At 44.8% G+C, this 24,325-nt stretch overlaps 1 protein-coding gene across 3 annotated transcripts in view; it reads left to right on the forward strand.

Moving 5' to 3' along the window:
• KPNA3 (karyopherin subunit alpha 3) overlaps positions 1-24,325 on the forward strand; it is a 276,618-nt gene that overhangs the window by 186,619 nt on the left and 65,674 nt on the right. For all 3 annotated transcript variants that reach the window (XM_029602832.1, XM_029602829.1, XM_029602833.1), the window contains one exon: positions 17,422-17,550. In XM_029602832.1, the coding sequence (XP_029458692.1) occupies positions 17,422-17,550 (129 nt within the window). The remainder of the gene's footprint in view (positions 1-17,421; positions 17,551-24,325) is intronic.

Consider the following 24,325-nt stretch of genomic DNA (forward strand, 5'->3'; position numbering starts at 1 on the left):
CATGCTTCCCCTTCTACAAAAAGGAGATTGGCTCTGTTCTCTGGATCTTCAAAACACCCATACTCACATTCCAATATCCCCACATCACCGCAAATACCTGCATTTTATAGTGGGACATCAACATTTTCAGTACCGGGTTCTGCCTTTCGGACTTGCCTCGACACTCCATGTATTTACAAAGTGCCTAGCAGTGGCTATGGCCCATCTACGCAAGAAAAGCATACACGTCTTTCCTTACCTGGACGACTGGCTCATCAAGAGCCAATCCAAGCAAGGAGCTCTCGACGCTCTCAAGCTCACTATCAATCTGCTACACTCTCTGGGATTTCTAATCAACTACCAAAAATCCCAGCTGACTCCATCTCACCTCCTGACTTTCATCGGAGCAGATTTGGACACCACAGTGGCAAAGGCCTTCCTGCCCAACGACCGCACAGACACTCCAGACTAGCTGCATATCTGCACACAAAGAAAACGGCCTCAGCCCATCAATTCTTAAAGTTGCTGGAACACATGGCTTCCACGGTCCACGTCAGACTGATCATGAGAATAACTCAATTGTCTTTGAAATCTCAATGGCTCCAAGCCATTCAAGTAACCCACCAGTTACGTTTATCGCTTCTCTGGTGGACGAACAAAGTCAGCTTGCTAACAGGTCTACCCTTTCAGCAACCAGTTCCACAAATAACATTTACCACAGACGCATCCAACTTAGGTTGGGGAGCTCATGTGAACAATCTTCAAACTCAAAGTACTTAGACACAGCTCGAAGCAACGTTTCACATAAACTTCCTAGCGCTTCGAGGTATATGATATGCTCCATATGCGTTCAACTGTACTTATACAAACAGACAACACAGTTGCAATGTGGAACTTGAACAAGCAGGGCAGCACAGGCTCTTATCTCCTCTGCCAAGAAGCCGCGCAAATCTGGGCCTGGGCCCCTGCACACTCCATGTATCAACGGGCCACTTATCTGGCAGGCATACAGAACGTAGTAGCAAATCGCCTCAGCCGACCGTTCCATCCCCACGAGTGGTCTCTGGATCCTGTGGTAACAACCAGAATCTTCCAACGCTGGGGTCAACCAACAATAGACCTCTTTGCAGCCGAACTGAATCACAAAGTGGACAGATTCTGCTCCCTGCACAGGCAACAAAACAAGTTAGCCATGGATGCCTTTGCTCGCCCCTGGAACACAGGCCTCCTATACGCGTATTCCCTGATACCGCTGATAACCAAAACTCTCGTGACGCTATAACAGGACAAAGAGTCAATGATACTCATAACCCTGTATTGGCCTCGACAAGTATGGTTTCCCATGCTTCTCAACCTTTCAATCAGAGAACCCATTCGCTTGGGCACAGCGCCCACTCTCATAACTCAGAACCAAGGCATGTTATGCATCCGAGCCTTCAGACCTATCCCTCACAGCCTGGATGTTGAAAGCTTGATCCTCCAACCGCTCAACCTTTCAACTGATGTCTTTCAAGTGCTTTGTAGCCTCATGGAAGCCTTCCACATGAAAATCCTATCGTTCTAAGTGGAAAAGATTCACCACGTGGTGCATGCAAAAAGGTATCCACCCCTTTTCCTGCCCCACGCTATCTCTATTAGACTATATCTGGCACCTTTCAGACTCTGGTCTGAAGACTTCTTCAGTGAGGGTACACTTGAGTACTATCTCAGCGTACCACAAAGGAGTTGGGGATGCCCTGGTAACAGCGCAACCCAATGTGAGTAGATTTATGAGGGGCCTACTACAACTCAAGCCCCCTCTACGCCACCAGTCACTGAATGGGATCTAAATGATGTACTTACAAAGCTCATGCGCTCCCCTTTTGAGCCTTTGCACTCCTGTGATGATAAATTTCTTACATAGAAAGTTCTCTTCCTAGTAGCCATTAAATCTGCTCGAAGGATTAGTGAGTTACAAGCACTTGTCACATACTCACCCTATACAAAGTTCCTACATGAGTATGGTCCTATGTACTCACCCTAAATTCCTTCCCAAGGTGGTTACTGACTTCCACTTGAATCAGTCTATAATCTTGCCCACCTTTTTCCCAAAGCCTCACTCCCACCAGGGCGTGAGAGAGTTTTACACACTTTGGATTGTAAATGTGCACTTGCATGTTACCTAGGCCACTCTGCAGTCCACAGGAAATCCACCCATCTTTGTTTTCTTTTGACAAAAACAGACTAGGAGTTGCAGTGGGCAAACAAACTCTCTCCAACTGGCTAGCAAACTGTATCTAATTCTCCTATGAAAAAGCAGGCCCTTTCTCTCCAGGGACGAGTGAAGGCGCACTCAGTAAGAGCCATGGCAACCTCAGTAGCACACTATCTTTCAGGACCGATTGCTGACATCTGCAAAGTTGCAACATGGAGCTCTCTTCACACATTTGCAGCACATTACTGCCTGGACAAGGAAGGACGTCAAGACTCTGTCTTTGGCCAATCTGTCTCGAAGAACTTATTTCCAGTATAATCCCAACTCCTTCCACATCCAATCTGCTGTGATTTTCAGGCTGCCTCATTTTTCCCAACAGTACACCAGTTGTTGTACCTGTTGCACAAGTTGTACGCTGTGGGTCCACATCAATATGAGTCGGCCTGTAGCTTGCTAATCACCCATATGTGAGGACTACCATCCCGCTTGTCCTGGGAGAAAGAATTGCTTACCTGTAACAGGTGTTCTCCCAGGACAGCAGGATGTAGTCCTCACGAAACCCGCCTGCCACCCTGCAGAGTTGGATCCAAAACGTTTTTATTATATTTTTTCGCTCGCATCTTTTGCTACAAACAAGACTGAAGGGAGACCCCTGTGGCTGCAGGGATCATAGCATGCTGGGCATGCTCAGTGTGCCAGTCAAAAGTTCTAGAAGCTTTGACAGAAATGTTTTCCGTAATAGGGCTCTGTCCAGTGACGTCACCCACATGTGAGGACTACATCCTGCTGTCCTGGGAGAACACCTGTTATAGGTAAGCAACTCTGCTTTCTATACTCAGCAGGGAAAGGCTGTCTGGGACATCAGATGGCTGGAAGCTCAGGCGGTCAGGTTGGCATGCTTGCAGTTCGGTGACATGTTTTGAGGTCGAGTGGTCCGGATAATGTCGGACAATGCAACGACAGTGGCCGAAAAGAAGTTGGCCATAGAGGCAAAAACTTACAGTAAAAACTTCTTAAAATATATCCGAAGTAGAAAGCCTGTGAGGGAGTCATTTGGACCGTTAGATGATCGAGGGGTTAAAGGGGCACCTAGAGAAGATAAGGCCATCGTGAAAGATTAAACAATTTCTTTGCTTCGGTGTTTACTGAAGGTATGTTGGGGAGATACCCGTTCCAGAGAAGATTTTCATGGGTAGTGATTTAGATGGACTGAACCAAATCACGGTGAACCTAGAAAATGTGGTAGGCCTGATTGACAAACTGAAGAGTAGTAAATCACCTGGGCCAAATGGTATATACCCCAGGGTTCTGAAGGAACTCAAAAATGAAATTTCAGATCTATTAGTAAAAATTTGTAACCTATCATTAAAATCAACCATTGTACTTGAAGACTGGAGGGTGGCTAATGTAACCCCAATATTTAAAAAGGGCTCCAGGGGCGATCCGGAAAACTACAGATCAGTTAGCCTGAATTCAGTGCCAGGAAAAATAGTGGAAAGTGTTCTAAATATCAAAATCATAGAACATATAGAAAGACATTGTTTAATGGAACAAAGTCAGCATGGCTTTACCCAAGGCAAGTCTTACCTCACAAATCTGCTTCACTTTTTTGAAGGAGTTAATAAACATGTAGATAAAGGTGAACCAGTAGATGTAGTATATTTGGATTTTCAGAAGGCATTTGACAAAGTTCTTCGTGAGAGGCTTCTAGGAAAAGTAAAAAGTCATGGGATAGGTGGCGATGTCCTTTTGTGGATTACAAACTGGCTAAAAGACAGGAAACAGAGTAGGATTAAATGGACAATTTTCTCAGTGAAAGGGAGTGAGTGGGCAGTCGAGTGCCTCAGGGATCTGTATTGGGACCCGTTCTTTTCAATATATTTATAAATGATCTGGAAAGAAATACGATGCGTGAGGTAATCAAATTTGCAAATGATACAAAATTATTCAGGGTAGTTAAATCACCAGCAGATTGTGATAAATTGCAGGAAGACCTTGTGAGACTGGAAAATTGGGCATCCAAATGGCAGATGAAATTTAATGTGGATAAGTACAAGGTGATGCATATAGGGAAAAATAACTCATGCTATAGTTACACAATGTTAGGTTCCATATTAGGAGCTACCATCCAAGAAAGATCTAGGCGTCATAGTGGATAACACATTGAAATCGTTGGTTCAATGTGCTGCGGCAGTCAAAAAAGCAAACTGTTGAATTATTAGAAAGGGAATGGTGAATAAAATGGAAAATGTCATAATGCTCTGTATCGCTCCATGGTGAGACCGCACCTTAAATACTGTGTACGGTTCTGGTCGCCGCATCTCAAAAAAGATATAACTGCGATGGAGAAGGTAGAGAGAAGGGCGACCAAAATGATAAAGGGGATGGAACAGCTCACCTATGAGGAAAGACTAAAGAGGTTAGGACTTTCCAGCTTGGATAAGAGATGGCTGAGGGGGGGATATGATAGAAGTGTTTAAAATCATGAGAGGTCTAAAACGGGTAAATGTGAATTTGTTGTTTACTCTTTCGGATAATAGGACTTTGGGCACTCCATGAAGTTAGCATGTGACACATTTAGAACTAATCGGTGAAAAATTCTTTTCCTCTCAGTGCACAATTAAACTCTGGAATTTGTTGCCAGGGGATGTGGTTAGTGTAGCTGGGTTTAAAAAAGGATTGGATAAGTTCTTGGAAGAGAAGTCCATTACATGCTATTAAGTTGACTGAGAAAATAGCCACTGCTTTTGCTAGCAACAGTAACATGGGATAGACTTAGTTTTTGGGAACTTGCCAGGTTCTTATGACCTGGATTGGCCACTGTTGGAGACAGGATGCTGGACTTGATGGACCCTTGGTCTGACCCAGTATGGCATGTTCTTATGGTACAATCGGCAGGGTGGAACCAAAAGCCAGCAAGTGTCACAGGAAATAGACCAACTTATGGAATGGGCGGAATTGCATCTTCAGGAGAACTCAGCCTCATACACTGCAGGAAAAGACAGTGTAAAAGCAGACTTTCTTGGCAGATAGTCTGGACCCAGGAGAATGGGTGTTTCAGCTAATAGTGGATCGCTGGGGCCTTTCGTTTCTGGACCTGCTGGCAACTTCTCGCACTGTGAAGGTTCCTCGATTCTTCAGTCGCTGGAAAGATCCAAAGTCATTGGGTATCTCTGCTTTCGTACAGGAATGACGAGTGGACGAGCTGCTATATGCTTTTCTCCTGTGGCCCATGTAGGGCAAAATGTTTCGGAGGGTCGAGTCACAGATGTATGGTGCTTCTGATGGCACCAGATTGGCCCAGGGACCATGGTATGCGGATCTGCGAAGGCTCCTGGTAGATTCCCCCCTCCGGCTTCTGGCGCACAGATTTGTTGCAGCAGGGGCCTGTACTTCAAGAAGATCTGACTCTATTTTCTTATGGTGTGGCCCTTGAGAGGGCTCGCTTGCTGAAGTGTGGATATTCTACTGCAGTGGTTCTCACGCATAGCAAGATGGCAAAGTTCTCCACTTCCTTAGCCTATGTGTGGGTTTGGCGAGAGTTTGAGGTTTAGTGTGAAGATTGAGGGGTTCTTCCTCGTTCAGTTAAGATTTCGCTCATTTTGGAATTTTTGCAGAATGGATTGAATAAAGGGTGTTGGCCCTTACTTTCTTAAAGGTACAGGTAGCAGTTCTTGCCTGTTTCAGGGGTCAGATGAATGGTGGACCCTTGTCGGCTCATCCAGATGTGGCCCGTTTCTTGAAAGGCGTGAAACATCTTCATCCTCCCTTGCGGTTACCAGTGCCCTTGTGGAGTCTTAATCTGGTTTTGGATGCAATATTCAGTTGTACTAAAATTCCTGTCTTTCTGCTCACTAATACTTTCATCTCATATTACTATATTAATCATATGTATAGATATTGCTGGATTATGCCTCAGATGAGATTGGCAAAAGAGTCTCATTTAGAATATTAAGGCTCCTGCATATCCTCCAACTTTACTGTATATTCAGTTATTTGGGCACAATTATCACTCTTCTAATCTGTGGCAAGCAGGAGTATATAGACAGTAGAAATGAAAGATCTACTCCCTTAGCTTGGGAAGCCTCTAAGGAATGCTATGGCATCATTTGATCTGTTCAACCATGTCTGAACATACACAGTTCCAGCTACTCAGTAATATCACATTAGATTTGAGTTCCATATCTCCATTGCCTTTGACCTCTGCAGAACATTCAGGGACATGATACTTTTCTGTTTTTTGTTTTGTTTTTTTAAAGCATATCCCCTGTATGTTGGGACAGAATAATTTAACAGTTTCACCCTTTACTACAATTATGTTATTCTAATCCCTATGGTCCCACTGTATATTGGTGACCATTGGGGTGTAATTATGCATTCATCTTGCCCTCCGTTTTAAATCCTGAGATCAACTGGTCTGGCTGTATTGCCTGCACTAGGACCTCTAAAGAAAATTTGAACAGCAGAGAGGAAAAGGAGCATCCCTGTCGAGTACCATTCAGAATAGAGAAAAGTAGTGAACCATTGGTTAGGTCTCTGGCTATCAGGTGTGTGTAGGGCTCTCATCCAAGCTATGAAAAAGCTAGAGTAGTCCTACTTATCCAGAACCGCAAACAGAAAGTCATTGCAGCCCGTCAGAAGTATTTTCTGCATCTAAGGCTATTACCAATTCTAGGATCTTATCTATCTTAGCCAAAAATATGAGCATCCTATGCATATTAGCAGTTGAAAGCATGCCCTTCAGAAATCCAGTCTGATCTACATCTACTAGCACTGACATTAACTTTTCAAGCCTTTTCTGCATCACCTTGGCCAGAATTTTAATGTCTGCGTTTAAGAGAGCAATAAGAGTTGTGGTCCAATCCAATCTTTTTTTTTTTTTTTTTTTATGACAATTTTCACATCGGTCATGCTTATATATATCTTAAGTACCTTTTGAAGAGGCCAAAGTAGGATGGGTGTAGCAGAGCACACAGTTTAACCTGCAGTTGTGTGCACATTTTTGGTACTCAAACTTTACTGCCAATATAACAAGGAGTTTGCTCTCAAAAAATGTGTACACAATGTCATACAGGTTCGTGCCCTTTCTTGCAAAACTCAAGGGACTGGCTGTGATCTCTTGATCTAAAGTATATTTACACTCAAATTTAGATTTTCCCAGTCACAGGAAATATTGCAGATTTGTAGTGGAAGACACTTCCAGTATTACGTTCTGCCTTTTGGACTAGTGACTGCCTCGCATGTCTTCACAAAATGACTAGTCATTACACAACTGGGGGTGCTCATTTATCCCTTTCTGGACAATTGGCTGACCAAGAAGAGCACATCTCGAGCAGGAGCCAAAGAGTCTATTTTGGAGTTGCTACAGTTTTTCTCATCTCGTGCACTTGGCTGCACAGTGGAGTGAAGATCTTGGAATTGAGATGCATGTGGAGCTGTTGCTGGCTTTTGCTAAAGTATATCGCATTATCTCTCTGCCAGTATGTGGGAGATCCAGTTCGTTATTGCATAGAACCTATAATAACTAGTGTATGGGGGTTAAAATGAAACTGAGACTCTGACTCATATTTGAAATGTAAGCACTTGCCGGGTAGTCTTTTGCCATATGTTTGAGATGCCAGAAACTGCAGTCATTCTGGAAACAAGTTATGGCTTACCTCTAAGGTGGTGGGAAAGGTAATCTCTGGTCCAGGCTTTCTGTTTGTATTTGTGGGAGGGCAGATCTGTATTACCTCAGGGGGAGAGAAAAAAAACCTTGCGTAGCCACCCTCGTTATAAAAAAAAAAAGTCCATTTTGTTATGCTGGAGGCAGGAGGAAGAACCATCAGTTGATCAATGGAACGCTTTGATGCAGTAAAATGCGCAAATGGAAATGATTTGGAATAAGGAAGTAGCAAACCAAAAATAGTTTTTGTATATGAAGGGCTATGATGACCTCTGGGCCACAAGGTATTACTACTTAGTGGGCAAATATTGGGGCAGTGCTTCCCTCCCTCTTATTGGAGTCATGGTGTGATGAGGGCTGCATGCTGAGGGGGGGCTAAACTGATGGGCTGTATGACTGTGGTTGTGAATAATGGTGTGTTTGGGGGGTTTGAGTATGATGTGAGTAGTTGAAAAATGGTAATCATTGTATTGTGATGCTAATATGATTGTTCTTGGTTACTTTTGTATCCATGAATGTTATCACTTTAATGATTTAATAAAGAGGAAATTTAAAAATATATATATTCTTAAATGACCTAGAAATGGGAAAGACAAGTGAGGCTCAAATGTGCCAATTATACAAAATTATTCAAAGTTAAATCACAAAAGGATTATGAGAAATTGCAAGAGGGCCTTGCAAAACTATGGAGACTGAACATGCAAATGACCATATTAAATTTAATTTGCCAAGTGCAAAGTGAAAATGTAAACAAAGAAATGAGGAAATTTAAATCCAAAAGTAATAATTTTGAAGATCTGGTGCTATCACGAGAGTTCCAAATGTCAAGTTCAAAGTAACATCTTTATTAGTCTCATGGTGATATTACAACTATCTGTTACAGAATTTTTAAGCCTTAAAGTCCCCCGACACAGCCATGTTTCACCAGTCTTCTTCTTCAGGAGTGACCTCACCATAAATAAAGCAAAACAAGATGAACCTTACTTTAAAGGTTCAGTGTAAAATATAAATTATATAAGCAGTGCAAATTTAAGAAGCATTGTGTTACATGAGCACCTTTGAATGTAATACAGCGGGTAAAAATTTATTAGAAGTTCCAACAGTAAAAACTGCAGCCCTTAATGTAACTAGACAAAGAGCTTTTTCAGTGGCCTGCCCCATCATGTGGAATACTCTACCAGATGACTTGAGTCAAATTCATAATAGAAAGGAGTTTAAAAGAGCTTTAAAAACCTATTTGTTCAAGGAAGCTTTTGGGAGTTTAGAACAGGTGAATCAACTTAGGGAATTCAGCCATTTGTAGTATTTATCCATTTTAGGCTTCTTTTGTTAATTCTTCAAGTCCTTTCCTTGTTTTTATAATGTAATAATTAGTCCTATTCTTTTAGAGATTTTAATTTTATTGATCAAGATTTTATTTGTATTTTAGTCTATCTTTATATTTTTATTTGAATTTATTATCATTTGATTTTATTTTTATGGCTGTAAACCGCTTTGTTCAATCTTTGATTGGTAAAACGGTATATAAATATGCTAAATAAATACAAAAACAAACAGATATATACCTAGAATACCATGCAGAAGCTTATAACCCAGTGATATTCATAGCTTGGTGATATACAGAGAACAGCTCCAGAGTGGAGGGTTAAAAAGACTCCGAAAAGAGTGTGAAAAATCACATGACTAAGGGTAGCCAATCAAATAGATGAATCAATCCCTGTCTAAAAGCAGCTTAGATACTAGAAATATAAATAGAACAATGGCAGGGATTTGAAAAAATGGTGCAGAGTCCACATGGCTTAGGGGAGTCAATCATAATCATTTCAAACATTTCAGACATTCTCCCAGGACAAGCAGGATGTCAGTCCTCATGTATGGGTGACATCAGATGGAGCCGTCACGGAACACTTGTCAAACTTTCTAGAACTTTGACTGGCACACTGAGCATGCCCAGCATGCCACTAACCCTGTAGCCAACAGGGGTCCCCCTTTAGTCTTTTTTTTTTTCCCACGCAGCAGTTGCCTCGCGGTTTAGGAGCTCTGAGAAACTTCTCACAACTTTCCTCATGGAACTTTTGAAGTTTAATCTTCCAAAATCACCCTCACTGGGGTCCCCCATCGTGCACCGTTCCCTCCGGCGCTCGGTGTTTCCCCGTAGTTTGCGTTCTATTCCCAGTGGCATTTCTCCTCTGTGCCCGACAGTCATCGACCGCACGCCCGCCTTTTTTTACGATGGCGACCGGGTTCTGAAAATGCCCCGAAAGTCCGAGGACCATGTCCATCACGGACCCGCACACAGTTTGCGTTTTTGTGCTTAGGTCCCTCGCACGATGTCCGTCTATGCCCTAGTTGCGCACAAATGATCCCCAAAGGCCGTCATGCTCGCCTGGACAAGATGGAGCACTTATTTGGTTCAAAACGTTCTGCTCCATTGCCAGTTCAAGCGCCATCGACCGGAGAGGGTCCATCGACCTCGGAGACGCCCCGCCAGGAACATCATGGAGCGGGTGACCATCAGTCACAGACGCCATCGAAGACCCGGGACCACTGGGCGTTCCCCACCCAATACCAGTGCTGGGCACCGAGCCTCCACAGGCCTCCATGGAAGCTCCGGTGATGCCTAGCCTGCCTCCTACCCTGATTGCCGTGCCACCCATGCTGGCCTCTCGGGAGGAATTGGACCGCATGGTCCAAGAGGCAGTGCTGAATGTCTTATGAGGCTTCCAACCGCCACTGGCACCAGAACCGCCTCCCTCTGTTTGCACCACTTCTTGAGCGCTTCAATACGCTCATCGGTGCCTTGCCTACTCAACCTCTGCCACCGCACACGCTGGCACAGTCGTCCATCGAGGCCGGATTCCTCGGAGGAGGAAGAATCTGTTCCCGGCCAAATCCCTCCACGGGAACCACCGATGCCTGAACCCATTCCAGGTCCATTGGGGCTATCTGTGCCCAAGCGCACCTCATTTCCCCCAGTGCCCTCGATGGCAGCACAGATTCCCTCGATGCCGGTGCTGCATCAATCAATGCCTTCCCATCCTTTCGGCTTTGGCATACTTCCTCCTTCAGGAAGTCCTCCAGGGAAAGGAGAGTCCCTATGACCCATGGTGAGATGCATTCTCAGATGATTCTTCACAAGCTTCCGAGGAGTTACTCAGAGCCTTCACCTCCGGAAGAGAGGCGACTATCTCTTCCGGAAGACCTTTCCTTGCCAATTTTGTCAAAGATGTCTGAGACTATTCCTTTTCCACTGGTGACTGAGGAAGATTCTTGCCACAAAAAGTTGGAGGTCTTACAGTTTGTAGACTCTCCAAAGGAGATAATAGCGATACCAGTGCACGAAGTCCTTCTTGACCTCTTGCACCGCCTGTGGGACCATCCAGGTACTGTACCTCCAGTCAACAGAAAGACAGATGCTACATACCTGGTCCAGCAAGCACCAGGTTTTCAGAAAAGTCAGCTGCCCCACCATTCTTTAGTTGTGGAATCAGCTCAGAAAAAGGCTAAACGATCACATCCACATTCATCTGCTGCTCCTGGTAAGGAACAGAAGGTATTGGATGCATTGGGGCGAAGAGTTTTCCAGAGGTCCATGTTGATAGCGCGAATAGCAGCATATCAATTATACATGACCCAATATAATAGAAATCTCTGGAAACAAGTCCAGGAGTTTGCAGAGACATTAACACAGCAACAACAGGAGACCTTGTCCTCCATCCTACAAAAGGATTGGAAGCAGGCAAACCTACAATTCTTTTGAAATAGCATCTAGAGTCTCAGCAGCAGGCATCAGTGCTAGGCGCTGGGCCTGGCTCAAAGCATCAGACCTACGCCCGGACGTGCAGGACAAACTTCAGATCTATCTTGTACAGGAGACAAACCTGTTCGGGGACAAGATTCAGGACGCAATGGCCCAGTTAAAAGACCATCATGAGACCCTGCGTTAGTTGCAAACTGTCTCCGCAGACATTCCCTCCATAGCCCGCAGGGAAACACATAGGGACACCAGGAAACAATTCTACAGGCCACACAGATATTTCCCTCCTGCGTCCTGTGCACGACAAGCGAGAACACCTAGGCCAGAGCTAGCTCCACAAGCTGGCTCTGCGGCTGGATTTTGACTCCTTTCCAGAGAGCAGCAGCCATCCTCCGGTGGGGGGCAGTCTTTGCCACTTTGCAACCAATTGGCACCCAATTACCATGGACCAGTGGGTATTATCCATCATAACACACGGTTACAGTCTAAATTTTGCAAAAATACCCCCAGACTTCCCATCCATTCCATTCTGGAGCTGGGACAGTCACACAAGACTACTCAAGTCAGAGCTCTTGACCCGAGCCGTGGATCCGGTTCCACTGGGTCAGCAGGAAAAAGGTTTCTACTCCAGGTATTTCCTAATTCCAAAAAAGACCGGCAGCCTCCGGCCTATTCTGGATCTCCGTGCCTTAAACACATTTCTTCACAAGGAACGGTTCCGAATGGTGTCCCTGGGCACCATGCTTCCACTACTACAACAGGGGGATTGGCTCTGCAACAGTCCACGTCACCCCAATGGCACGCCTCGCCATGAGAGTGATACAATGGACTCTCAAATCTGTGGTGACAAGCTACTCAACCGTTTCGTCCCTGGTACATATCACCAGCCAGCTTAGTCTGTCCCTTACCTGGTGGACACACAAAGCCAACTTGAAAGTGGGTCTTCCTTTCCAGCAACCGGCTCTTCAGGTGACCTTAACCACGGACGCCTCCAACCTAGGTTGGGGAGCCCATGTCCAAGGCTTTCAAACTCAAGGGACTTGGACAACAGCCGAAGCGACCCATCAAATAAACTTCTGGAGCTTTGGGCAATGCGGTATCCACTTTATGCATTCTAGGACTGCCTCTCTATTTAAATCAGTCCATAGTCTTGCCCACTTTCTTTCCAAGGCCTCACTCTCACCCGGGTGAGTGAGCTCTGCGCACACCTTGGATTGTAAGCGTGCTCTTGCATTTTATATAGACCGCACCGCAGTCCATAGGAAATCCGCCCAATTCTTTGTATCTTTTGATAAAAGCAAGGTTGGAGTTGCGGTGGGAAAGCAGACACTCTCCAACTGGTTGGCAAACTGCATTGAATTCTGCTACCAGCAAGCAGGCCTTCCACTTCAGGGACAAGTGAAGACACACTCGGTCAGGGCCATGGCAACCTCAGAAGCACATGATCGTTCAGTACCGATTGCAGACATCTGCAGAGCTGCGACTTGGAACTCTCTCCACACCTTCGCAGCCCACTACAAGGCTGGGAAAACAAGACTCCATCTTTGGCCAGTCTGTCCTATGAAACTTATTTCCAGTATAGAAACCCAACTCATCCTACTTCGACTTGTGAATTTCAGGCTGCCTCATCCTTGCCAACAGCACCACAGTTGTTGTGCCTTTTGCACATTTTGAGTGCTGATTGGCTTCTTTCTACGAGTCAGCCTGTAGCTTGCTATTCACCCATATGTGAGGACTACCATCCTGCTTGTCCTGGGAGAAAGAGTTGCTTACCTGTATCAGGTGTTCTCCCAGGACAGCAGGAAACCCACCCACCACCCTGCGGAGTTGGGGTTCGTTAGTTTTCTTATTTTATTTTTTGCTCGTACTTTTGCTACAAACGAGACTGAAGGGGACCCCTGGTGGCTACAGGGTTAGTGGCATGCTGAGCATGCTCAGTGTGCCAGTCAAAGTTCTAGAAACTTTGAAAAAAGTATTCTGTGACAGGGCTCCATCTGATATCACCCATATGTGAGGACTAACATCCTGCTGTCCTGGGAGAACACCTGTTACAGGTAAGCAACTCTGCTTTACCCCTTGCAGTGATAGGATTACATAGGGCAGCTTAGATACTGGAGATAGAAATTGAAAAAATGGCACGAAGAATCAGTTGGCTTAGGGGAGCCCATCATAACAAGCATTTCACACATTTCCTCTTGCATTGATAGAATTACATAGACCCACTATAAAGCAGAATGTAAAGTCACAGGTCTAGAAATAGAACGTGGTGTACTATTACCTAACAAGCATACCATAGACTCTTAGACATAGGGATAGGCCAAATTAAGAGCAAGGAGTTTAAACAACGGCGCTCACAAACACATTGCTTAGACTAGCCAATTAAAACAGAAATGCCCTTTGTAGAAAATCACCCATTGCATGGATCTACATAAAGGCAGACCATTCATTTTCTTGATTAAGTCCTGCTGGATGTAATGATTGTAATTTGAAAATACATTTTTGTTCTTTCTATATGAGCATATGATTCCTATCCCCACTCCAGTGTCTAGGAGGAACCAAATCAGTGGCACAAAAGCGCAGGTCTGTGATCAAATGATTCTTTCTGTGCCAATGTGTAGTAAGGGGAGCAGATTCAATATGCCACCGAATGACGCTACAGCGTTCAAAAATGCACGTTTTCAAACAGGGATGTCTTCCCTACATACAGTAGATGAAAGGGGCATCTAATGATATATACTATTCATGTTAAATTAGTTGAAAACCGCAATTTATGCGGGAACGTCAAGTGTCAGGGATAGATCGCATGCATGGCATTTACCAAGAGGTTGATGACTAGTAGAAATCTGGGGTGAACTATCCTCTGTGTTGAAATCAGAGGACACTATATCTCTTAAATTCCAGCAACAGTAAAAGGCAAAATGTGGTAAATCTTTAAAGCAATTAAGAGGAGTAAGCATTGACGAATGGGAATGTATGGATTTACAGATTTGACTAGCCAGTGATGAAAACGAGTATACACATGAGACCTGCCAAAGGTTCCTTAGGTCATTGATGAAACAAGTCCCTAATAACATGGAGAGCATGTTTATATGCCTGCTTTATTACCCTCCGGGGGGTATCCTCGTTCATAGAATTGCTGACACACAGATTTGACTTGAACCATGAAATTCTGGTGGGAAGAACATGTACGTCTAAGGTGGAAGAACTGTTCTATAGATATACTGTCACAAGAGTGCAGGTGGTGGCTGTTGTATGATAGGAGGGTATTTCTGTCCGTGCTTTTTTTGTATATGGAAGTCACAAGTTTCTTATACTGGATAATGACCAAGCATCCAAAAAGGATATTTGGGAATCACTGATAGTGCATGAGTTTTAAATTAGGGTTTTGGACATTGAGCCAATCAAAGAACACATATAGTTGAATTTCAGTATCTAGCAAGATGAAAAAATCTATTAAAATCTGCCATGTCACAATCAAGGGCCAGAATGTTGACATGTAGATAGAATCTTCAAATTCGGCCACATACAGACAAGCAATATCAGGGGCCATAGTGGCCCCCATTGCTGTACCTTTAGTCTGAAGAAAGAAACAATTGTCAAATTTGAAGTAATTCTTGGTCAAAGCTAAACAGGTGAGAGTAAGCAAAAAGTCATTGATCTAGGGGCATGTCTTACTGTAGCTAGGGCTTGGTGTTGGAATATTTGAATAGAGCTTCAAAATCTAAGCTTACTTAGTAGGACATGATCTGGTGGTAAATGCAAGGATTCTGTGGATGCAGTAAATTGGCTAGAGTCCCACACAAGATCATAACACGCAAATTTTCTCTCATGCATATTCAGTGTGGATATCGTGAAAACCTGACTGGCTGGGGGGGTCCCCAGGACAGGATTGGGAACCACTGATCTAATCAAAGATAGTAAAGGTTTTAGAAAATGGTCCACAAATTTGGATAAAAGTTCTAATACTGAGCCCTTACTAGAGATAATGGGAAGTCCAGGAGGATTAAAAAGGGATTTGTGTACCTTTGGAAGGACATAGAACACTGGAATTCTAAGGGTGCCTTCCTCAGATCTCATTACTCTGGATCAGGGCAGGTTGTACCATTCCAACATAAAAGTTCCTGTCTATCACCTGTGGTTGAAATTGTAGCCCTGTGAGTTATCAGACAATGTGTCTCAAGTTTTTACCTTCAAGAGGATTCCACTAGAAAATCCTATAGATTTAAGTGGAGGAGGTTTGCTCTGTGGTGTAAGCAAAAGACCTTAGTTCTTTCTCCTTTTTCACATAACTACTTGATTTACCCTCTACATTGGTCTCAAAACTAATGCCGTAAAATTCACCTTATGGCTAAGCCCATCTCTGAAGCCTTTAGTTGTCTGGTTTATGCTGGGCCTGTTTTATTTAGCCTCCCATTTGAGCCACTGCATTCCTGTGACTTGAAGGCACTGCCCTAGGTTTTGTTGTTGATGGCAGTCATTTTAGCAGACAGTCTGTGAGCTCCAAGCTCTAGTAACTTACCCACCTTATACCAAATTCATAATAGGATGGGTGCATAAGAGCACACTAAGTTTCTGCCTAAGGTGGTGTTGAATTTCATCTTAACCAGTCATTAGTCTTTCAATCACTTTTTTTCCCCAGGCCATATGGCCACGAAGGTGAACAAGCATTGCAGAGTTTGAACTGAAAAAAGAGCCTTGGCCTTCTACCTGGAGCAGACTGAAGCCCATAGAAAGTCCACCCAACTACTGTATTTTTTAAACAGCTGGGGATTGCTGTTGCCAAACAGATTATCTGGCTAGTAAACTGCATCTCCTATTGTACTTAGGCAGGGCTGAATCAGTTAAGCCATGGCAGTATTAGTGGCTCACCTGCAGTCAGTCCCTGTGGAGGAGATCTGCAATGCTGCTATGTGAAATTATTTTCACACATTCACATTTAACTGCTGTATTGGACAGGGATGGCTGCTGCTACAATAATTTTGGCCAATCTGTCCTGTGGAATTTGTTCAATCTGTAGAATCCAACTCTCTTCCTTCCTAGGGCCAAGTTTTGTTCTAGGCTGTCCCTCATAGGGTTAAGTTTAAAATAGTAAAAAGGCTTGTTACCAACAAATATTTTTGTGTCCATTGGCACTTCTCCTTTTTCCCATTGAGGGCAGCCTGTAGCTAGAGATTCCCTATGTGTGATGAGGATTGCCATCCTGTTTGTCCTCTGAAAAAGCAGCTGCTTACCTGTAACAGGTATTTTCCAAGGATAGCAGAATGTCCTGATACCCACCTACATCCCCTTGAAGTTGGTTTCTGCTTTTTTTTTTTTTTTTTTTTAAAGCTAAAATATGATTGAAGGGATCCCTTGTGGATTTAAGGGCATAATTGCATGCGTGGGTATGCTCAGTGAGGCACAGTCAGAGTTCTAGAAACTTTTGACATAAGTCATCCATCGGATGATGTCACCCATGTGTGAGGACTGACATCCTGCTGTCCTTGGAGAATACCTGTTATAGGTAAGCAATTGTGTTTTAACTTAAGGAGCGTACTATGTAGTAAAGGTCCTTGAGTGTTTTATCACTTTGAATATATGTAGGCTTTTCTTTGGGAAATATATTATATTGGATATAATGAAATAATGACACTAGTGATGTATCTTCATTGTTATGTCACCACTTATAGTTAAGTAACCTAATTTCCTGCTTGTTTACACTCTTTACTTAGCATAACAATATACTGTTTTTTTCCTTTTCCACTTCCTGATACACTAGTTTGATTTTGTGGATCTTTTGCTTTTAAATATACAATTGCAATTGGTAATGCAACTTTTTATTTTTAGACAGCAGCACTGAGAGCAGTAGGCAACATTGTTACTGGTACAGATGAACAGACACAAGTGGTCCTAAACTGTGATGTTCTGACTCATTTTCCAAATCTTTTGACACATCCAAAGGAAAAGATAAATAAGGTAAGCTTTTGTGTGTGGGTTTTGGTTTAACACCTCTCCTTCCTTTCAGGTCGATACAGTAAAGTGTGCTCCGTCGGAGCGCACTGTCAGCCTGCTCTGGACGCGTGTTTTCCCTTACCCCTTATTCAGTAAGGGGAGGAAAACACGCGGCCCACCCGCGGCACCTAATAGCGCCCTCAACATGCAAATGCATGTTGATGGCCCTATTAGGTATGCGCGCGGGATCCAGTAAGTAAAATGTGCAGCCAAGCCGCACATTTTACTCTAAGAAATTAGCGCCGACCCAAAGGTCGGCGCTAATTTCTTCTGGCGCCAGGAAAGTGCACAGAAAAGCAGTAAAAACTGCTTTTCTGTGCACCCTCCGACTTAATATAATATTAAGTCGGAGGTCCCCAAAAGTAAAAAAAAAAGTAAAAAAAAAAAAAAAAAAATTTGAATTCGGCCCGCGGCTGTTGGGCCGAAAACTGGACGCTCAATTTTGCCGGCGTCCGGTTTCCGAGCCCGTGGCTGTCAGTGGGCTCGAGAACCGACACCGGCAAAATTGAGCGTCGGCTGTCAAACCCGCTGACAGCCGCCGCTCCAGGCCAAAAGGAGGCGCTAGGGACGCGCTAATGTCCCTAGCGCCTCCTTTTCCCCGTTTTTCCCGCGTCACCTCATTTAAATACTGTATCGCCCGAACCGGCGAAGGGCTGGTGCGCGCGCCGGGAGAGCAGGGCGTTCGTCCGCTCTCCCGCGGTCTTACAGTATCGACCTGTTTATTAGTTTCCCTGTTCTCTTTCTTTTAGGCTTCCAGCTTGGGTTATGGCACCATAAGTCATCTTTTGTAGCTATCATAGTTTATAAGGCAAAATAACGTCTTAATCAAAGGGTAATGTAGCATAATTCTACAAACATTGTTGACACTAATGAAAAATTACTTGCTGCTTAGCAAATGCAAGAACTAGAGATGAGAAGAGCCTTATTTTAATTTGAAAGGGAATCTGGGGAGCTGAGAACAAAGGTCTGATTTCTAGATTTGTCTCAAACTTTAAAGTAATCAAGTAGATTAACTTTAGATTTGGAATGATAATGCTTACTAAGGAGACATTAAATGTTTTGCATATGAAACATTTTTACCCTTATGCTTTGGCACACTGCATCTAATAGAGCTTCTGTATAAGCTATAACCTTAAGGAACTTCATTTTCAGAGACAAAATGGTCATGGGTCCTGTTGAAGTGAGCTTGCTTTATTAGTAACATGGAGAAGGCGGGACAATAGTCATTCCCTTCTATCCCCTCTCCCATTCTCCCTTCAAAAAAATGCACACAAATACCAAAATGGGATACAAATGGCCAGAGTTTATTATGCATATACAAATAACTTGAGCCTAAACCAAAACGCATCCTTCCCCCCCCCCCCCCCCCCCCCCCAGCAACAAATGTTTCCCTTCAACCACTGGTACATCACCAAGGCCTAGTGACATACTGTTAACACACCTCCCACACCTTACCTCACAACCACTGCCATTACCAGTCCCCTTGCCACATCCCAGCAAGGAAAACCTACAACTCGCACAGCAACCCCCACTGTGCATACCTGACACGTGTAGTAGCCTCACTAGCTACACCTGCCCTGCCATGACCCCCTACACGACAAAGCCCAAAATTTAACTTAGGATCAAGTTACCCGCCACAAACAAGGATGACACCAGTGGACCTTGTTCCACTCCCCCCCCCCCCCCCCCCCCCACTGCAGCTACTCTCTAAATGAGAAACCTCTCCAAAGGGTCCTGGAAAGAGTTGTTAAAAAGATCAATCCCAATATCTGATAAATGCACCCCATCTGACTGATACAGGCCAGAACAATTATCCCCCACCCACTCATGCTTAATTCTAAACCCTTCATGCGTCTCCAGCCAACCCCCAACCTGACGATTGATCTTAATATCTTTCTTCCAAAGAGGCTGCTCCCTTAACTTAAAATGCATAATTACATCCGACCACCCAAATCAAGTAGCGTCCATAACATTCATAACACTCAAATCCTTCCTGGCAGCACTCACAAATTCCCTATATGTCCATACCCTCAAATCATTTCCCTGAAGATGCAAAACCACAACCTCTGATGCCAGATATTTCTCCATCAATCTCTGCAGCATAAGCACCATCTGATCCCAATGCATCCCACGTTCCCTAAACCAACGCACCTGCTTTACAGATGCTGCTAATCTCAGTTCCCTGTACGTACCTGGATCAGTCCAGACAGTGGGTTGTGTCTCCCTTCCAGCAGATGGAGTCAGAGAAAAGCTTGAAGGGGTGCTCTCTTATAGCCTGGAGCGCCCTCTGCGTCCCTTCAATATTTCTCTGACTCCAGCAGATGAAGGTTGCAGAACATGCAGTTCCCCATTTCAGCTTCAGCAGGATAGAATTTTAGATTTCTCTCTCTCATTCCTTCTTAAATTCTTTCACTGTCTGGATCAGTTGGCACAGGGACGATGGATGTCTGTGCAAGTGACGTGGCCGATCAATTCTCTCGAAACCAGAGTGGTTCGTCTTGCTTTGAAGCGTTTCTGCCCCCTAGTTCATCTCCAAGCCATAAGGATACTCGCCGTCAACGCCACTACAGTAGCGTACATCAACCATCAAGGAGGAACAAAGCCGCCAGGTCTCTCAGGAGACGGACAAGTTATTGGCGTGGATGGCACTCCACCTCTCCCACCTGGTGGCGTCCCACATAGCAGGAGTTGACAATGTCCAAGCGGATTTCTTAAGCTGTCAACACATAGATCCCGGAGGGTGGGAACTCTCCGAGAATGCAGTGGCTCTCTTCGCCCGGTGAGGGACTCCCCATCTGGATCTGATGGCCACTCAAAAGAACGCGAAGGCTTGCGCTTCTTTAGTCGCAGAAGGGAGCACGGCGCGGAAGGAGTGGATGCCCTAGTCCTCCCATGGCCGCATAACCTCCTACGTTACGTGTTCCCGCCATGACCCCTGGTGGGAAAGGTGCTTCGAAGAATAGAGCTTCACCAAGGTCCTGTAATTCTAGTGATGCCGGAATGGCCACGAAGGCCGTGGTTTGCAGACCTAGTCAACCTCGCAGTGGACGGACCTCTCCACCTGGGACATCTTCCCAACCTTCTGCGTCAGGGTCCTGTATTTTTCGACCGGGCAGATCGCTTCTGTCTTGCGGCCTGGTTTTTGAGAGGCGCAGGTTGAGGAGATGGGGCTACACGGAGGATGTTATTTCGACCCTCCTGAAAGCTAGGAACGTTCCACTTCTACCTCCTACGTGCGGGTGTGGAAAGTCTTTGAGACCTGGTGTGAATCCATAGGTGTATCTCCACCTCGTGCTTCAGTAGTCCAGAATACTATTCTTACAGCGAGGCCTGGAGAAGGGGTTGGCATACAATTCCCTGAGGGTTCAGGTGGCAGCCCTTGATTCCTTTGTCCATCACCTGGATGGAGCTCCTCTTTCGTCACATCCTGATATAGTCCGGTTTCTAAAGGAACTCAGATTCTAGGTGGTCCTCCTTTTGAGCCGCTGAGAAGAGCTCCCTCAAAGAGGGCTGGTGTCCATCTGTTCTGCCCGCTGGATCTCGGAGCTTCAAGCTTTGTCATGCAGGGAGCCTTCCCTCCGTTTCACAGATTCGGGAGTATCCTTGAGCACAGTTCCATCTTTCCTGCCAAAGGTGGTCTCTGCCTTTCATTTGAATCAGTCAGTGGAACTACCATCCTTCCCTGACGAGGATCCCAGAGAACTTAGACTGCTCGATGCCAAGCACGTCCTAATTCGATATCTGGAGGTTACGAATGAATTCCGCCTATCGGACCATCTTTGTCCTGTAGAGCGGACCCAAAAGGGGGAACAAGGCTTCTAAAACCACAATTGCTCATTAGTTAAAGGAAGCAATCTCTTCAGCGTACGTTGGTGCTGGTCGGCCACCTCCAGAGGGCATCAAGGCTCATTCGCTTCATGCTCAAGCAGCTTCCTGGGCAGAAAGCCAGGCAGTCTCGCCGCAGGACATATGCAGAGCAGCTACCTGGAAATCGTTGCACACTTTTGCACGTCACTATCGCTTAAATCTCCAGTCACTGGGTTTTGGCTCCTTTGATGCCCAGGTCATTCGAGCAGGGCTATCCGGGGACCACCCTACGTAGGGAATCTTTGGTACATACCACTGTCTGGACTGATCCGGGTACGTACAGGGAAAATAAAATTATTCCTTACCTGCTAATTTTCGTTCCTGTAGTACCACGGATCAGTCCAGACACCCACCCTAAGTACTTTTGAATATCAGCTCGAATGATTAACAGTATGAGGACTGTTCGTGTATTGCCAGTGGTTCCTTTTGCAAGTTTGTTCTCACTTCAATTTCTAATCAAAACATTCTTGTACATAGTTACAGTTTGAGGTTGGTTTACTTGATCTATTACATGGTTTCTTCTTGCTTTGATATACTCTATACTGAAGGGACGCAGAGGGCGCTCCAGGCTATAAAAGAGCACCCTTCAAGCTTTTCTCTGACTCCATCTGCTGGAAGGGAGACACAAACCACTATCTGGACTGATCCGCGGTACTACAGGAACGAAAATTAGGTAAGGAATAATTTTCTTATCCATTCCATACGGGTGCTTCATACCCCTGCAACATGCCCAATGAACAAATGAGTGGCCCACGACCCAGGCATACCCATAATAGATTCCATCTTCCCGCAGCTCTGAAAAATGCACACAAAAAAGTGACCACTCCAAAGCCTCATATCCATTGCAACAGGCACTTCCTAAAATTCGCCTCACGTATGATGTAAAAACCTTAGAAGGCCATCTTCCAATTTCACAAATCTGATCATCCAACAGACCTGCCTCCACTGCACTAGTTGCCACACTAATTCTAAAAGAGTGCGTTTTATACACACTCACATCCCACCCCAAATGAGCTATCACCAACCTCAATACACTTGCAAACTGATAATGTGATACCGGCGCCCCGCCACCACTGGCCTGATTCGCAAAAAGGCCTGCACACACCTGACTGGAAATACCTAGGAGTGAAACGCCCACCTCAAAGTAAGTGTGACCCTTGCATCCCTGATCTACCTTAGATCTGTGTATTCTAAACAAAATGTGATCCTCAAAACCAGACATATTTTGCCAACGGCAAACACCCCCCCCCCCAGTCCCTGGACACACACTAGATTCAGTCACCAGCTCTCCCATACACAAAGCCCCAAAGAAGGCAAATGAAAATGCAACCTGAAACACCACTTCAGAATCCAACCCAACAGACCTCCAGCAAATGCAAAATAACCAGCAATTCCTCATAACGAATCTCTGCTTATCCTTAACTACCCCCCTGTACCCCAATTCCTTACATACGCTTGACTGCAAAACTACCCATCGGATTACCCCAACCTAAAATCTTGGAAAAAATGAAAAACCCCGCCCAGTGCACCCTCACCAGTGCCAATGAATACCCCACCTGAAATATACTGTAACATTGCAAATTCAGAAACAGATCCCCCCCCCCCACACACACACACACACCATCCTCCAGCACTCAAAACAGGACACACCACCTCTGCCCCGCATGTATGGTGCCCACATTCTTGACGTAACTGAAGTCCAAATCATGTCCCGTGCTCCTTCAGGCCAGACTTCCAAAGATATTCTGGGACTTCTGCTCCAATCGCTTCTGCTTTCGGGGCCAGTCTCTGAAAGACATCCCATTTAAAACGAGAGAGAGCATCCGCTATTGAGTTGTCCACCTCAGGAACATGCCTGGCAGTAGCCGAAACATTCTAACTCAAACATACCACCAATTCCCGCAACATTGCCGAAACTCTGACATTTCACCAACTGATTTATAACTTCCACCACTCCCCACAATTGTTGTACCAAAACACAACCTTCCTGTCCCTAAGGTGCTGACCCCACAAAGCCAACACTATGGGGAAACAACTCCAAGAACTTTGTTCCTTGTAACACCATTCTCCACCCATGACTGAGGCCAGCTGCCAGATCACCATTCCCCTTGCCAGTACATCCTGAAACCTCACACCTTTGCTGCAATTGAATAAAATTCCAAATCCCTATTGAATACCAACTCCTGCTGCATAATACGCACCCCATAAAAGGATTCTAAAAATGTCTCCCAAACTCTTAGAAACCCAAATGAAATGATGCTGCCTCAGGACCCTCGCCATAGAAGCAGACAGCTGCATTATAAAAGCCCGTCCCATCAGGATCACCCTGCACGCAAAATTCAAAGACCCAATTAAAGATCGCATCACCTTTTAACGTCTTTCTTAGCAGAACCAGCTAACCCTACCAATTCCCACAATTTCTGCACTTTTTCATCCAGTAACATCGATACCATAGTATCCGAGTCCAGTTCAATCACTAAAAAGGGGTGTCTCCCCACAGGACCTTTCATTTTCTCCTTAGCAACGGGAATCTTAAATGTACTGGCCACCTCCAAAAACCCACCTAGCAAATCACCACACACAGTCAACTGTGCTGGACCCACAAACAAAAAGTTATCCAAATAATGCAATATGGACAAGATGCCAGAGGACTGCACTGTCACCTATTGCACAAATGTATTAAATGTTTCAAACAAAGCACGAGACACTGCATACCTCATCGGTAAACAATGATCCACAAAATACCTACCCCGAAAAGTAAAACCCAACAACGGAAGACAACTCTGAATTGGCAACAAAGGAAAAGCAGACTTTTTTGCCATGAGGGCATCCCTACCTGCACTTCTTACCAATGATACCGCTTCATCAGTTG

Source organism: Rhinatrema bivittatum, chromosome 5, assembly GCF_901001135.1.
Source record: "Rhinatrema bivittatum chromosome 5, aRhiBiv1.1, whole genome shotgun sequence".
Taxonomy (NCBI): Eukaryota; Metazoa; Chordata; class Amphibia; order Gymnophiona; family Rhinatrematidae; genus Rhinatrema; species Rhinatrema bivittatum.